Consider the following 12857-nt stretch of genomic DNA (forward strand, 5'->3'; position numbering starts at 1 on the left):
AGAGAGAAATAATGATGGTATCTGCTATGTTGTCCATTCTAACTGCTTCTCATAGAATGCATGTGTTTGCAATGATCAAATAAATAAAACACTGATAAAAATTACAATATACATGGTACATTAATTAGCAATTTTTTGTTTGACAAAAACAAACGTTAATCTTCTAGAGCTTGTTCCTTACCTAATTTTCCTGTTTATACAGAACCCATGAAGAACATACAAAGCAACTGTCTCAGCGGACTCAGCAGACTCAGCAGACTCAGCAGACTCAGCAGACTCAGCAACATCGCAGTTATGACAGAAGTTTACACTATTCAACTGAACTGGCATTTTTGCAAGAAGATGTTCGTATTGCAAGAGCCCTAGCAAGAGAACAGATTGACAAAGCATCCATACAAAGAATGGTAAGTGAATGCTGATTGTACTTAAATGAAAATATACTTTGAAATCACATGTTTTAACTATATGTTCATGCAGGTAGAAGAAAAATTGGCATTGCAGAGAAGCATCCACGAAGAATGCATAACTCGAGCTCCAGATATCTTGGTCCGGCTGAGATCCCACACTGTTTGGGAAGGAATGCCTGTGAAGCTTTTCTTTACTGTACAAGGATACCCTACTCCTTTAGTACAATGGTAAGGAAATTCTGCAAGACCATATTTGTGGACCATTCCAGTTGCACAACTGCTAGTGACCTCCTTAAACCTAAATCTGCGAATTGGTGCATGCGAGCAGGTTTTCTTGGACTTTACTTTGAAAAAATTAAATCATTCTATGATTGCTGAAACTTCTCTTACATCACAATTCTTCTGGAATAAATGCATAATATGCATAAGCTAGATATAGGATATACTAAAGGAAAGTACTCAGAGGTTGGGCAGACTGGATGGGCCTACTGGTTCTTATCTGCCGTCACTTTCTATGTTTCTATGTTTGATAAAAGATTCACAATTGTATAATTACAATTTAGTTTTTTTTTTTTTACAAATGTAGGTGTTTTTTCTTAAGCAGACCACCAGATTCCTGAATCACAATATAGGACAGTTTTAAGCTATGTACAAATTGAAAACCCAAACAATCCACCTAAGCCATAAACACATTACAAACATGTAGAGGAGACTTACACACTGACATAGAAAACTATAAACGGTATGTCTAATGAGGACATAGAATCAATGCTTAAGGGTTGCTTTGCTTTAATAATTTATGAATATTTTATAGGCATTTCTTAATAGTCAGGATAACTGGCAGCAATTCTGAAAAAGCCCAGTGCACAAACATATATACATATAAAAGATCTGACTCTGAGAGTTGGCAGGGACTTGACATAGCTGAATTTATTTTTTTCATGTAGGGAGTTACTGAGAGTGACTGGTAATCCACCTAAGAATGCAGATACTTGTTCTCTGTGCCCACTGAGATATATTGACCTCGAGTATAAACTTAAGAAGCAAACATAGAACATTTTTCAGATCATGCGCCTCTTTACCAAAAACATATATTTTTTTAAGCTGTGACTTTCAATAAACAGCTAGAAAAAACCAGTTGAATTTTAATTTTCCAAATTAATTTCCCGCTTAATTTGTTTTTCACAAATTTGACTATATAAAAACACTGCATGGTTCATAAGCCCCATAGTAGCATAGTCAAAAACATTACAATTCCATTCTGAAGAGCACTAAAAGGAAATGCCTCCTACAACACGCTAGCCATTAGCTATAATTAAATTGTTGGTTGCATTTGAAATACATGAGCTGTTTATTGGTTTCTATGAAATGTCAATGCTCCTTGACATTATTTAGAACTAACACGATTGTTTATGACAAAATTGTGTTTGCCGATGTAAAGAATGCCCTCCTTCTTATTGTGATTAGGTATAAGAATGAATCTTTGATTACCCCAGCAAGTGAACCAGGAAAATACAGGATTGAAAGCAAGTATGGCGTGAATAGTCTGGAAATATACAGGTGAATACCTATGCTGATTTGTAAAACAAAACTGCAGCATTATTTTGTTTCTGTTAATGATGTCAAATTATAATAGCACACAGGCTTGCTGATTTAACCCTCATTTCACAGATTCTTTTTCACAAGTCCATGAGTCTGCAGGTGGGGTGAGGTACAACATTTTAACTCACTGATTTTACTGTCCATTATGAAAGACCAACCCCAGTGAGCTTCTTCCAAAAGAAGGAGAGTTGGCCCGGCATAATTTATTCTTAATATAGGTTGCATTTCTTACAATATATTTTAAATTTTTACTCTTCTAACAAGAGAAGTTAACTGGACATAACCTCTCATAATCAAAGGATAACATCACTAAGTCAAACTATACAGCTCACCTAGATTTACCTACAAATTCCTGACTTCATGAATAAAACACCTTAGAGAGCTAGAGAATGCATTGAAATTTGGAGCACAATATTAATGTATAAGGAAAGAAGATTGTCAAAGTCTGACGCCCAGAAAAAGTAAAGCCTGTTAGGATCTCCTTATACAATGACCGTCCACAACTGTACGCTATAACTAATAAAAATAATCAATTTCAGCTGGAATATTGTTGAGGCATACTCTCTAACCATTTGCAATGCTTAGAGTTGTGAATTATACCAGCGTTAATCATTTGTATTCTTCAGACAAAAGCCACAGAAAAGCCTCCACCTAAAAGAATAATAGACTTACTATGTATATTTAGCCAAATACATTGCAGGAACGTTTAGACCATGCCATTGTGCCCAACTGGCAATAAAGTAGTGGGCAAATCGTCTATAACTAAAACTTAAATGACTGAAACACTTGTATTAATCAGAAAACCACTCTGATTGGTAGAGGACAGTGCTCGCAAGAGCCATTGTCCTAACTTTTTAAACTTAAATTCATCTTATGAATTTTATAAATGTTAAAAGAGCAACATGTATGATTTATGTGAAGGCCTTATACTTGATATGTATCTATCTTTATTTATTGAAATGCATTAACAATAAATTCAAATGTATTTCAGCTGAGTGAGAAATAAAGGCTCTAAATGGTTTCCAGGGAACCATCCTCTCCTTGGATCTGAAAAACTAGCTAACGGCTAATATTAATGTCTGGCCGAACTAATCATACTGTTGCATAAAGTACATTTGTTTGATTTGTTGAAATTCTTACTACAAAATGCATGAAATTATATTCTCAGCTGTTCATACCAAATTGCTGAGCTGTATGATATTTGATCTATGGATACTTAAAACGGCTTGGAATTTCTTGGCTGTCATCTTGACTGTACTGTAATGTTAGAGAACTTTTCCTGGTGACATTTGTCTAGCTGAACATAGCAAGTGTTCTTTGGTTGGAATGGAAAATGCTTAAAGTGCCTAATTGAGAACATCACTTTTAACTATATAGTTTCAACAGATTTTACTAGCATCAATCAGTCTTATCCACTTATATTATTTCATTATAGTACTTCATTTGTAATAATTCAATCCACTAGTAAAAAGTAAACATACAAAATAGAATTTCACACTGGAGAAGAACCATTCAGCCCATCTAGTCTGCTCATTTTTCCTGCTGTAAAGACTGAAACCTTAATCAGTCCATAGTCCATAAGCCTATCCTATGCATGTTTAAATTTATACTTGCTTGTGGTCACTTCCCTTCACAACCAACAGGGCATTTTTATCACATAGTCTTTTTCTTGCTCCAAAATATAACATACATAAAACATAACAATCCACACTTTTTTTTCCATATTAAAATATTATGCTGCCTGGAACCATAAAGTAATTCAGACTATTTGATAGCATAGCAATCACAGTGCACAAAATATTTTGGGTAAAGGCATATGAATGTGGTCACTCACTGAAGATATACCACTGTTTTTATAATTTTTTGAAGCAATCTATCATTCACTCAGCATATGAAAACTATGCACACCCTGCACTTAACTTGAGCAGTCACCCTTTTACCTTTAGTCCACATTAAATTATATAGTTCTACTAATGTATATCATTCAGCTACTTTTTTTTTTTTTTACGAAACTTGCAATCACTTTGTGTTTTTATAAAGTATAGGTAACACGTTGTTATTTTTTAATTCAGAAATATTGCAGGTGAAGAACTAATTTACATCACAGAATACTTGAGCTTTAATTTTAATGTTTAACAGTGCTTCATGTTAGATGAGCTATAAATCTTTTTCTTTTTATGACTGCCACCATGTGGAGAGTTTTAGAAAATGCAATTGTAGTTCATTAGGAGTCAACCTAATAAAACCGTAAATGAGATGTCTATACTTATTTAGATACTTATGGTTTATTGGTAAATAAAAGTAATCCATTATGTTTGAGTGTAGAATAGGGAGCATATTTTTCATAGCCACTAAAGGGTTAATTTATATTTAATGGATTACTTTTATTCAAACCCTTCCTATAACATAAGATATGTTTTAACTGGGTTACAATTGACCATATTTCAGTATTGTGGTTTAAATGCCGTACAATAATGATGTTTGTTCTATTTCCTTTTAGAACCAATTTTAACGACACTGCTACTTATACAGCTGTAGCAACAAATATTCACGGACAGTCTTCCACCAATGCAGCTGTTATCGTAAAACGTGAGTAACGAGTAACATATTATATTATGGGTTTTTAGGGAAAAAAAGGGTATAAGCATGCTAATCCGGGGAAGACCTAGTACCTGGGAGCTTGCATACATTTTTTTGGTAATATCGTGTTTATTGGTTTTGAGTATACAAATGAAATATTGTGGGTACAGAAGGAAAAAAGGGGAACATAATGCAATTCAACATGCAAGAACATAGTTTCCGCCAATCTCTACAGTGCCGTGACTACAGAAGTAGTAGCATTTTTAACAATTTTAAGATTCAAAAGACGGAGCAACATCCTCCAATTCTGCTCTATAAAAAATCTGCACCATAAGTGCTTACATGCCTTCAGAAAAACATAATGAGAATAAAAATAAAAAAATGGAAGGGTAAAGGGAAACCTCTGCGCTAATTGCCGTTTGTCTATTGATCTGTCAGTAAGCTAACCCAAAATAGGTCTCGCACCAATTGTTTACCTCATCCTCACTCATCACTCTTAACCATGGATCCCATAGGGTTAGGAACTTATTTTACTGATTCTGGGCATTATGAAATGCCCTTTCAGCCTGACATATGTGGCCCATCAGTTCTAAGACCTCTTGCACCACAGGTTGGTGTGAATTCTTCCAATTTTAGCCACCACCATTTCTGTTGATTTCTGTGCTGGTGTGGGACATGTTTAGGAGAGCCAATTTCTGACACTCCGGCACTTGGGTATGCAAGGATGTTTGCATACATTTAATCCTGGTTAACCTTTTAAACATAGAAATTACTGTATTAAATCATCTTCTTTTCTATAATATAATATAAAATGATTTTGGATTACCTATAGTTACCTATAATTGGTCAAATCTTAGGAGCAAGAAAGCCAAAAGGCTCCTTTATTGTTACGTCTGGGTTCTAATGTTTTGCACCGATATACAGTACTTCTTTGCTTTAAATCACTACATTTGCGCTTACATTCATCTATTTCTTACTTTAACAAACTGACTACTATTTGAACCGAACATGCACTAATTATCTAATGTATCATTTTAAAGGCTTTAGAGGTGATGAAGATCCACTACGCTCTGTTTCAATACCAGTCAGTCGTAAGTAAACCTTGAAAACCATTGAATGCTATTTCTGTGTATAGGTAATATCATTTCATTTTCAGGTTAGCCTGTAAACTCCTAAGCAAATACACTAGTACCAAGCTTTGTTTTTCTTTACAAAATGCATGAAAGTAAAAGTGTGTATTCATGGATCCATTTAAAATGCACTTAACTGTAGGTGTTAAAAACCACAAATAAAAAGGGACAATGGGTGGGAAGCGGGCAAAGCATGGCAGAGAGTGGGCCTAACTAAAGGCATACTTGCCAACCTTTGCTCCATGTGTCCCGGGACAAAAAGGTTGTGGACTCTAAAGTAGGCAAAGTTACCGGTGCTGCGGGATCCTGCAACATTGAACTCCAGGCTACCTAGTACAGATACTGGGTATTTGAAACTCATTTACCAGTGTTTAGGCTGTTGGCTGTTCAGGACTGTTGGCAACTATGGCTAAAGGCCCCCACCCAGAGATTAAAATTCTGCCCAGGAGGCCTGTCAATCAGCTGCCATACATAGAGCCTCCAGAAGACATCCAATGAGTTTCTAGTCATGAGAAGAAACAACATTACTCCAGTCTAACTAGGCCTATACACACAGCCCAAACTAATAAGAGTCATAGTCACAAACCAGATGAACTGAGCACAAAAAGATCTAACAATCTGAATGACTTTAGGGCATCCCAGATATATGTAAAGCAGAAATTACTGTATATGTCACATTTTAGATTATTATTATTATTATAGAATTTAATTTTGGTATATGTCGCCAATAATATGATATGTAAACACACATACTGTAGTACCTTTTCAGATATGTATTCATTTTTCAATAGTATCAATCCAAAACAAAAATATTTGTTGAAAAAATTGAAATCATTTATTTCCTGTAGACACATTGTGAGTATAAAAGAAAAAAATTGAATATTGAACTTTGAGCTCAATACATCAATGTCATATTATTCTAAATTCCATATTTTCATGTGTGCACATTTATAAAGCTACTTGAAAAGTATGCAATTTCAATAAAATATGAAAAAATATTAATCAATAAATGCTGTATAAGACTATGGTATAATTTTAGCATATGAGGATCCATCACTGTCTATCACATGAATTTCAAATTCATGCATGAAACATTTTGTAATTAATTTTATTTTAGTCATTGAGTAATAAACGTCCATATCATATGAACCAAATTGGCGTTTCAATAGTGCTATAGTTTAACATGAAACAGGATAAGGTGGCAAAAACTGCTAAAACACATACAGCACACCAGACTATTTCTGTGAAAAAGGCATCTCACAGGCTAATTCATCACGGAACCATTCGTGGTAGTATTACTTACCAGGAGGAAACATATATCTTCTCAGTTTTATTCATGTCTAGAAGAACACTGATGGATTTATGGAAGGCATTCTCATTTTTTTCCTCTAAGTGAAATGATGAATAGAGCAAATTTAAAACATGCATGAAAAGTCAATGCATGAGAAGAGATTGATTTGTAGACAAAATTAATAAGACATTGATAAAAAACACCTCTTATACTAAATTTGCTATAGTTCTGTAAGCAGCGTTTGACAATTTGTAATGATACACAACTGTTAAACACATTTAGCCGCACCATACAGCAGATGTTATATGTCATTTTGGATAATGTTGAAAATCAATGTGATCTGATCCTACTGAAAACGTAGTAGTCCTTCCAGCTGTAAGTTCTCTCTTTGTTATATCTAAGTAAAGAAGGTATTATCTTATCGTTTTAATTACTTTGCTTTTACTTAGATACCCAAAAGATTCTAATCTATTTTGCAGATATCGTGTTTCAACAAAAAGGTCTTTGTTGAAGCCATCATGAGTGAATTATATTTCCCTTAAACTGCTAGCACCTATCAGACGTTTCAGCCTCATTCCGCACTCTATAACCATAGTTTATTTTGACCCCTGTTTCTCCCTTCTGACCTCATGTATTCCAATTCCACAAGCATGCGCCTCTGTTTTTTTCTGCTCCCTTACACACTACTTCCACATGCATAAGGGAAGAGGAACATAGAGTTATGTACACAAGCTCTTGCTTCCTTGCTGGACATACCATTTTTTGATGGTTTTCTGATCCCCCCAACCTGTATAAATCACTATGGCCCAGCTGGGTGTCCATGATCACCTTGTGAGGTCACCTAATCTAATTTGAAAATGCCACAATCCAAATGGGTGTGGTTTTTTGAAGACCAATAATCAGATAGGTGCAAAGTAGCAGACAACCAGCACAAGGAACAAGACAAGAAAAACACATAGGCAAGCAACCATTATACTGTAACTCAGAGGCAGACAAGAGAGGTTTCAGGCAATTACCTTTCGGCTTGGTACTAGCACCATAAGTAAAAAAAGATAGAACATAACAAACAAATTTGAATGCAAACACAAAGGGCCAACTCTAGGACTTGACTCAAGGCTAGATGATTAAAGGTTTTGTTCCAGCTAATGATCATTGGAGTTTTGAGTTATTTTTAATAATTCTATGTAAATTGATATATATTTAACATGTTACAATTAAATATTAATAAGCTTTTTTTTCTACTACAGTACCTTTGTCAGCTGCAATTTCTTTCGCCCATATCGACATCCAGTTCTTGGAAAAGTTTGGTGTGACATTTGGGGTTGAAGGTCAAACAATCACCTTATCTTGTTCTGTGCTTTTAACTCCTGATATCAGTAGACTACAGCCACGACCAGAATGGTATAGAGATGGTGAGTGCAATCTAATACTTGTATAAGTGTATAGGAGAACTAGAAGCAGCCAGTGGAAATCTGGTGTTAGAAAAATATTGGCGGTAGAGTTAAATATTGGCATTAATTACATGTTTCAAGTTATGTTTAAGTTTTATCATAGCTAAACGCCAAAGGAATTATGAGCACCTCCACAAGACAGAACACTGAGCATCCCTGAGCTGTCAGAGACCCCATGACTGCGTAGGCTTATAACATCCATACAGATATCCGTAGAATAACTTTACTCTTCCCCAATAAGACACTAGACACAAATATGTGGACAAAGGCTTGGCCACAGCTTTATCGACCAAATATTCACTGCCAGGCCAGCTTGAAGACATTAACCAGTCCGCAGCTGTGAGTAAACAGAATATTAGTGCATATTAATCACTAGTAATTGAGGAATAAGCCACTGCCAGGTGACGTCCTTTAGCTCCATCATATTCACCAAGCGTTTCAAACCAGTTGTATTGGCCACCACTGGCTTTGTCTCTCCCAATTTCTGCTGTTGTGGAATTACCAATATTAGTCTTCATAGAAATATATTCCTAAAATTCCAGATCTTCTCCCTGTCTGATCCTGGTTAAAACGTAAGCAAGAAAGTGCCAGCTGTGTTTATATACAGTACCTGCTTGATAGAAAGTTGTAAACATGAGCAATGAATGAGAGGTACACAAAGCATAGGCCAGCAGTCATACTCCCCTTTCCCATTGGTTCAGGGGGGGGCTATTAATTTCAATATGCAGTAAACTCTAGAGATTAAACTGTTAATCGTGCCAATTCGCTCTGTAACTGTTTAGATGATACAGAGATGCAATAGTTTTTCGTTGAGGCTCACAAAGATGCTGTTGAAATGAAGCATCATAAGAAACAAGCCAGATATACTGTACTTGCTACTATTGTGGCTTCCACATCATAGTACATGCCCATGCAGTAGACATATAATTTTGTTTTTCTTTAGCCATGACAATATATAAATGCATCAGGATTTAAACTGAGATACATATTATACACAAAAGGCAAATAACTATTGAGAAACATTTACATGTGAAATGACAAATGCTGATTATTTTGAGACAATGTACTACTGTTTTTGTCATTTTACTCATTATTTTAACAAAGTTCCTGTTTCAACAAATAATGACGCTAATGATTTACATTTCAGACGTATTACTCAAAGATTCCAAGTGGAACCAGTTGCATTTTGGAGAGGGGCGCACCACTCTGACACTTAAACATTTGAATAAGGATGATGAAGGACTGTACACTGTAAGAATAATCACAAGGGGTGGTGTCAATCAGCACAGCGGATTCCTCTTTGTGGCCGGTATTTTTTTCCATTCTAATATTGGAGTGTCTTATTTCAAATATAATCATTTAGATCTGTGGGTAAATCTCCAAAAATATTTTTGTTGTTATTTTGCTAGTAGTAGAACACCTAGTAATGTAATTACTTTCAGTCTATTGTTCATCTTGTGTTTATTAACATGCTTTGTAATATGTTTGTAGTATACAGACTCATGTCTAGATGGTATCAAATTTAATTTCCTGAAAAGCAGATAATCTTGTAACAGTAATTCTAACGAAATCCCTTGATTTAACACCGTGCACAATTCCCTACTGTAGCTCTCTACACAACAGTTTCTCATGTAGAAGGTCAGCTTTGCTCTGAATAATGAAGGACAATAAATCTGTTAATGAAGACATTGTCCGGGAAGACAACAGTGACAGAATGTTTCCTAATTTAAGCTATTGACTAGTGCAGATCCTCGTTATTAATTAACATGCAAATTTACAAAATATGAAAGGTTTTCTAATAAGCCCACATGAATAGAGTTAAAATATGTATTAGAAGAATTATTCTTTTAGTAAAGTCCAGTCCAGACACTTTTCAAATCTGTCACAAGTTTATGTACATAAAGTCCATGTCAGCATATTTTACATTATACATAACCTGATGTATTTACGCTTTCCCTTCTAGAAGTAACATGATGTATAGCAAAATATATAATAAGTTGTTGATTTTATAATTACAATACAATTACAATAGTGATAGGAACTTTCACTATTTTCTTGCAGGGTTATATGTGGCCCTAATAAGGGACTTTTGTATTCCACCTCTGTTGAAGTTAATTAGGATTTTTGGTAACGCTCTACCATGTTAAAAATAAAACACTGATGATACACTGAAGAAGCATAGGAAGATAAAATTACTCCAACATGCATTCATAGCACTTTATATATATTCACAGTTTCTTTTATGACACCAAAACATCTCTGGAGGTGAATGGGACAAAAGTCCAAAATTAAATTTATTTCTTAGTTTTGGGAGAATGTTTATGATTACTGAAATCTTAGCGTAGTTGAAGATATGTTGGTCAAAGGGCACATCACCATAGCTATGTATGATTATTCCTTTCATTTTGTATACTATGACCAATTAGGTATTTATAGCTAGGTTAACTATGTCAGGAATAGATTGTTAATGAAGAATCAGGTAATCAGTTCAAGCTAAAAAAGGTAACAGAGAAACACATTTGAACATATCAATTTAAAACCTACTAAAAAAGACCTCTTTTTGATTCTTGTTAAGATGCTGCAGCCTTGGTAGCTGGGGCCCCAGGTGCACCAATGGATGTTGAATGCCATGATGCTAACAAAGATTATGTGATAGTTACATGGAAACCACCAAATACAGCAAGTGAAGCTCCAGTCATTGGCTACTTTGTGGATAAGTATGTACAAGTTGTATTTATTTTTTGTGGTCAGATGTAGATTTGGCTGTTTAGTCCTAAATCATTAATTGACACACAATAAAGCCAGGTTAAATTCAAGTTTTCCAAGACTTCGCCAGGTTCCAGCCTTTGTTCTGTTTATATTTGCTCTTTCCCATTTTAACTTTCATTTTAGAATCTGGACAGTCTTAATAATAATAATAATAATGTCTGACAATTGCGTTGTCATTCAGATATAAAAAGCTATTTATGATCATATTTGCTTAACTTCCTAAAGCATAGATCATACTTTTACATGTTGACATAGCACAGCACAATGTAAGTTAAGTATAAGTGATTCTGGTGCAAGCTTAGAAAAAATGTCTTATTCCTAAAAAAAAAGTATTGGTCCAATAGGCTGAAACAGTCCATTGGTAGCTTTCTATATACATTACCTAGAATGGATCTTTCAGATGTCGGTTCAGAGATTATTCTCTTTTCCTGTGAATAGTGTACCCATGTAAACTATATATTGTTTTTTCAAGGAGAGATAGAGCTTTCTTTTGATACCATAGTTGGATGATTAGCTGAAAATTTAGAAACTGGTTTTTTTACATTTTCCCTCTGAATTCTCACAAAATTAGGTAAAGTGATGGAAAATCCCCTCCAAGTTTATCAATTCAGGTGTCCTGATTCCAGAAATACCTAATTTATATAGATTTTCCATACTTTCCCAACACCAGGGAGCATACTATAAGGTGTACATTTTTTGTATAATTTTTATGCCTATGGCTTAACGGGTTTGGGGGTTGTGAACCGGGGCAGGAGGGTTATACTGGCTAGATGTTATGCTAGGGCAATGGGATGTAAGGTTTTATAATTATTTTTTTATTATTATCTTTTTTTATTTTTATTTTTTATTTTTTTTTATATTATTTAATTTATTTTTTTTGGTATTTTTTATATATATTTTTTTTACACAAAAATGGTTAGAGGTCCTCTTAGGGTCCTCCTGGACATGCCAGTGATGTCACAATGACATCACAGCTCACATTATCATTTTTTTAGTATTATTTATATTATTATTTTAATGATTTTTTTTTACTATTATTTTTTAAATGAATTAACTTTTTTTTCTGCTTTTCTGTTTCAGGACAGGAGGGGGAGTGAGAGACATGGTTTCTCACTCCCCTCCCCGGGATCCCCCTGCACACTGATCACACTGTGATCTCTATGCAGGTCCTCAGAGACGTGCATAGAGATCGCAGCGTCTGTGCCTCATCGGATGACCTTCCGCGTTACGTCAGCAGTGACGCAACCCGGAAGGGAATGCCCGATCGCGTGATCGGGCAGTTTGAAATGTAACAGCTTTCCGGCTTTCATGCCGGAAGCTGTTACATCAGATCGGACAGCAGAAAGCCAGCGATGTCGGCTTCTGCTGTCAGTGGGGAGTCCAGGCTGTCAAACGACAGCCTGATCTCCCGTGCAGCAGCAGGGATGTGCCCCTGACGCTGCAAGAAGGGCTAGATGTACCGGGACATCCATAGGGGTTTCTTAATAGGCGTTTTTTGGACGTCCCGGTACGTCTATAGGGGATTGAAGGGGTTAAAGTCACACACAATAACAAACTGGTACAAAAGGAGAAGGCCCTGCTCTTGCAAGCTTACAATCTAGTCAGTAGTGGAAAGCGAAATGAAACA

The 12857-nt window shown here is 35.3% G+C and overlaps 1 protein-coding gene across 1 annotated transcript in view; it reads left to right on the forward strand.

The window, feature by feature from the left end:
* LOC149302323 (myomesin-2-like) overlaps nt 1–12857 on the forward strand; it is a 65236-nt gene that overhangs the window by 5537 nt on the left and 46842 nt on the right. The window contains exons 2-9 of the mRNA XM_089482422.1: nt 203–404; nt 478–635; nt 1875–1967; nt 4510–4598; nt 5630–5680; nt 8258–8422; nt 9609–9770; nt 11037–11178. Coding sequence (XP_089338548.1) covers nt 203–404; nt 478–635; nt 1875–1967; nt 4510–4598; nt 5630–5680; nt 8258–8422; nt 9609–9770; nt 11037–11178 — 1062 coding nt within the window. The remainder of the gene's footprint in view (nt 1–202; nt 405–477; nt 636–1874; nt 1968–4509; nt 4599–5629; nt 5681–8257; nt 8423–9608; nt 9771–11036; nt 11179–12857) is intronic.

This window comes from Sceloporus occidentalis, unplaced genomic scaffold (assembly GCF_023333645.1).
Source record: "Sceloporus occidentalis isolate IW3139 unplaced genomic scaffold, rSceOcc1.0.p SCAF_19, whole genome shotgun sequence".
In the NCBI taxonomy this organism is placed as follows: Eukaryota; Metazoa; Chordata; class Lepidosauria; order Squamata; family Phrynosomatidae; genus Sceloporus; species Sceloporus occidentalis.